The sequence below is a fragment of the Anneissia japonica genome, unplaced genomic scaffold, assembly GCF_011630105.1.
Source record: "Anneissia japonica isolate Jap-2015-1 unplaced genomic scaffold, ASM1163010v1 scaffold287844_len763494_cov143, whole genome shotgun sequence".
Lineage (NCBI taxonomy): Eukaryota > Metazoa > Echinodermata > Crinoidea > Comatulida > Comatulidae > Anneissia > Anneissia japonica.
Window position 1 is genome coordinate 758,715 of NW_022739814.1, and position 2,226 is coordinate 760,940.

General features: G+C 33.2%; 1 protein-coding gene across 1 annotated transcript in view; it reads right to left on the reverse strand.

The window, feature by feature from the left end:
- The window catches only part of LOC117118040 (low-density lipoprotein receptor-related protein 6-like), a 97,401-nt gene extending 97,003 nt beyond the window's left edge, over positions 1-398 (reverse strand). Inside the window, exons 1-2 of the mRNA XM_033262526.1 lie at positions 371-398; positions 68-145 (exon numbers count right to left, since the gene is read on the reverse strand). Of these exons, the coding sequence (XP_033118417.1) occupies positions 68-145; positions 371-398 (106 nt within the window). The remainder of the gene's footprint in view (positions 1-67; positions 146-370) is intronic.
- Positions 399-2,226: the final 1,828 nt, after the last annotated feature.

The window sequence follows — 2,226 nt, forward strand, 5'->3', positions numbered from 1 at the left end:
ATCGAAATATTATATGAAGACAGTGGTCTTGGTCCTGTCCTGTTCTTAATATTCATTAACGACATACCACAATCTTCAGCAAATGTTTCAAGTTGTATACTATGCAGACGACGATGTTTTTGTTCATGCTTCAGGAAAACTATTTCTGAAATAAGCATAAAATGAATAATATACAAGAATGGTATACAAGGAACATTATTAAATTAAACATAGTATGCTTTTTGAGAAACAAACACGTTGTTCCGCCCCATAATTTTCATATCCATCTTGGAGATCTGTCCTTTGAAAATGTCCTACACATACGATACATTGAACTAGACATGGATGAAAATCTAAAACTAAATACAAACTAAGTAAGTAACAAAATTACTTAGTATACGGAAGTGCCTAAGTGCCATCCTACTTATAAGGTGCCATCCTACTTATTAAGTGCCATCATACTGATTAAGTATCTTGTCAAGTCAACTTTCAAAAGTTGATAATTAATCTTGACAAGTCGTCAAGTAGGATGGCATCTAGGCGCTTCCGTAAGTTAGCTCCAAATTAAATGTACTCTCAAAACTTGCATACACTTTAAACGAACATATGTTAAATACATTATACTTCACTGCAATATAACTATGTATGGACTACGGCATTTCAGTCTAGGGAAATACCCGCAAAAATAAAACAATAATTTACAGATTACAGAAAAAGAGCAGCACCCATAGTTACAAAACACTTTGCTTATTGTTTCCTTAACTTCAGTAGTTTAGTAAGTGTTTTATAGAGGGCGTTGTCAATTGTAATACCAGACGCAAATCCACATTTAGATTCTGAAAGAGTTTATGTTTTATCGTTCAAGAAATTGATGTTAAAAATAGGGTTTTCTTGTAACGTTGTCGCTGACAGATAATGTATTGAATTAAGAAAGTATTTCTGAATTCTGTTTCATTATATTATTATTATGCCCCAATTGTGATATAATGAGTGTTTTTTTAGACCAGTAGATACGATAGGCTGAGCTCCATGTGGTATTCATTGTGGTTACTTACTTTGAACTATGGATGTGTTAGTTTGATCATCAAATGGAGCCTTTTAAACGTATTTCCTTGTTTAAAGGCATATCCATTATAGTTCTCTGATGTGTAAAGCTTGGCTAACATACAAGCCTACTTCATGTAGTTTAGAAATTGAGTAATTTTGTAATCAATCTGTACGGTATTGCATTATGATTAAAGTTATCATCACACATGGTTGTCATTACATAGACCGCCATTTTGCACACACCATGCAAGCTGCTGAGGTCACGTGATCTAGCAGAGGTTGCCAGAAAATTACTTTGATTTGTCTTAATTGTAATGTAACGTTAAATATTTGAGATTTGCCACTTTAATTTTGCATTAGGTATTTTTATGTTGTGTATTATTTCTGCAGCATTGAACTTTATTGATACAAACGTAAATACAATTATGGTGATCTGGCGTCTCGTAACCAGACCTGTGTATGTTGGCAGAAGAATAGTAAGTTAAAATTTAGCATTTATTGATTAATATAAACCAATTGTATTATTAGTTTGTACCCAATTATTAAAGCACTGTTTAAATTAGTGAACAATATAAAAGGGAATGAACATGGAATATTGTATTCTCGATAATTAACATTAATTACTGACCTTTGGAAATGTCGTACATTTGCACATGTACTATTGTATTACTGTATTGTTTTATTTTTTATACTGATTATTCATAATGTTTTACTTGTAAGTGCATATTGGATATAAGTTGATAATAGTTACATGTTTGAAGTGTCAGTGCTAAAGAAATGGTATGGGAATAATGCAGCAATTGTGCAGGCATGTTAAGAAAGTCCTAAATCGACCAAAATTAGAGGCGAATAGCCTCCAAGCTTATGACGATGATCTAGACAACTGCCATGAAGCACTTCATGCCCTTAATTGCATTGGTGAACTAAATAATTAAGGTAGCTTGAAATCTATCATTGACAAATGAACAAAGTTTCTTCAACATCGGTGGACAAGAGAAGTATATAAACTAAGAGAGAAAGATAAAGATAAAGTACCAACGTTGAGTGAGGTAACAAAATTCATCAGTGTTGCGGCTATTGAATCCAACGATCCGCTTTATTGTACTGCAGAGCAGCCATCCAGTATACCTATTCGCAAGACAGTCACTACGTCAAAGAAGGGAAATAATCGTATCTTACTTGCTAATGGTCAGGTGAGGA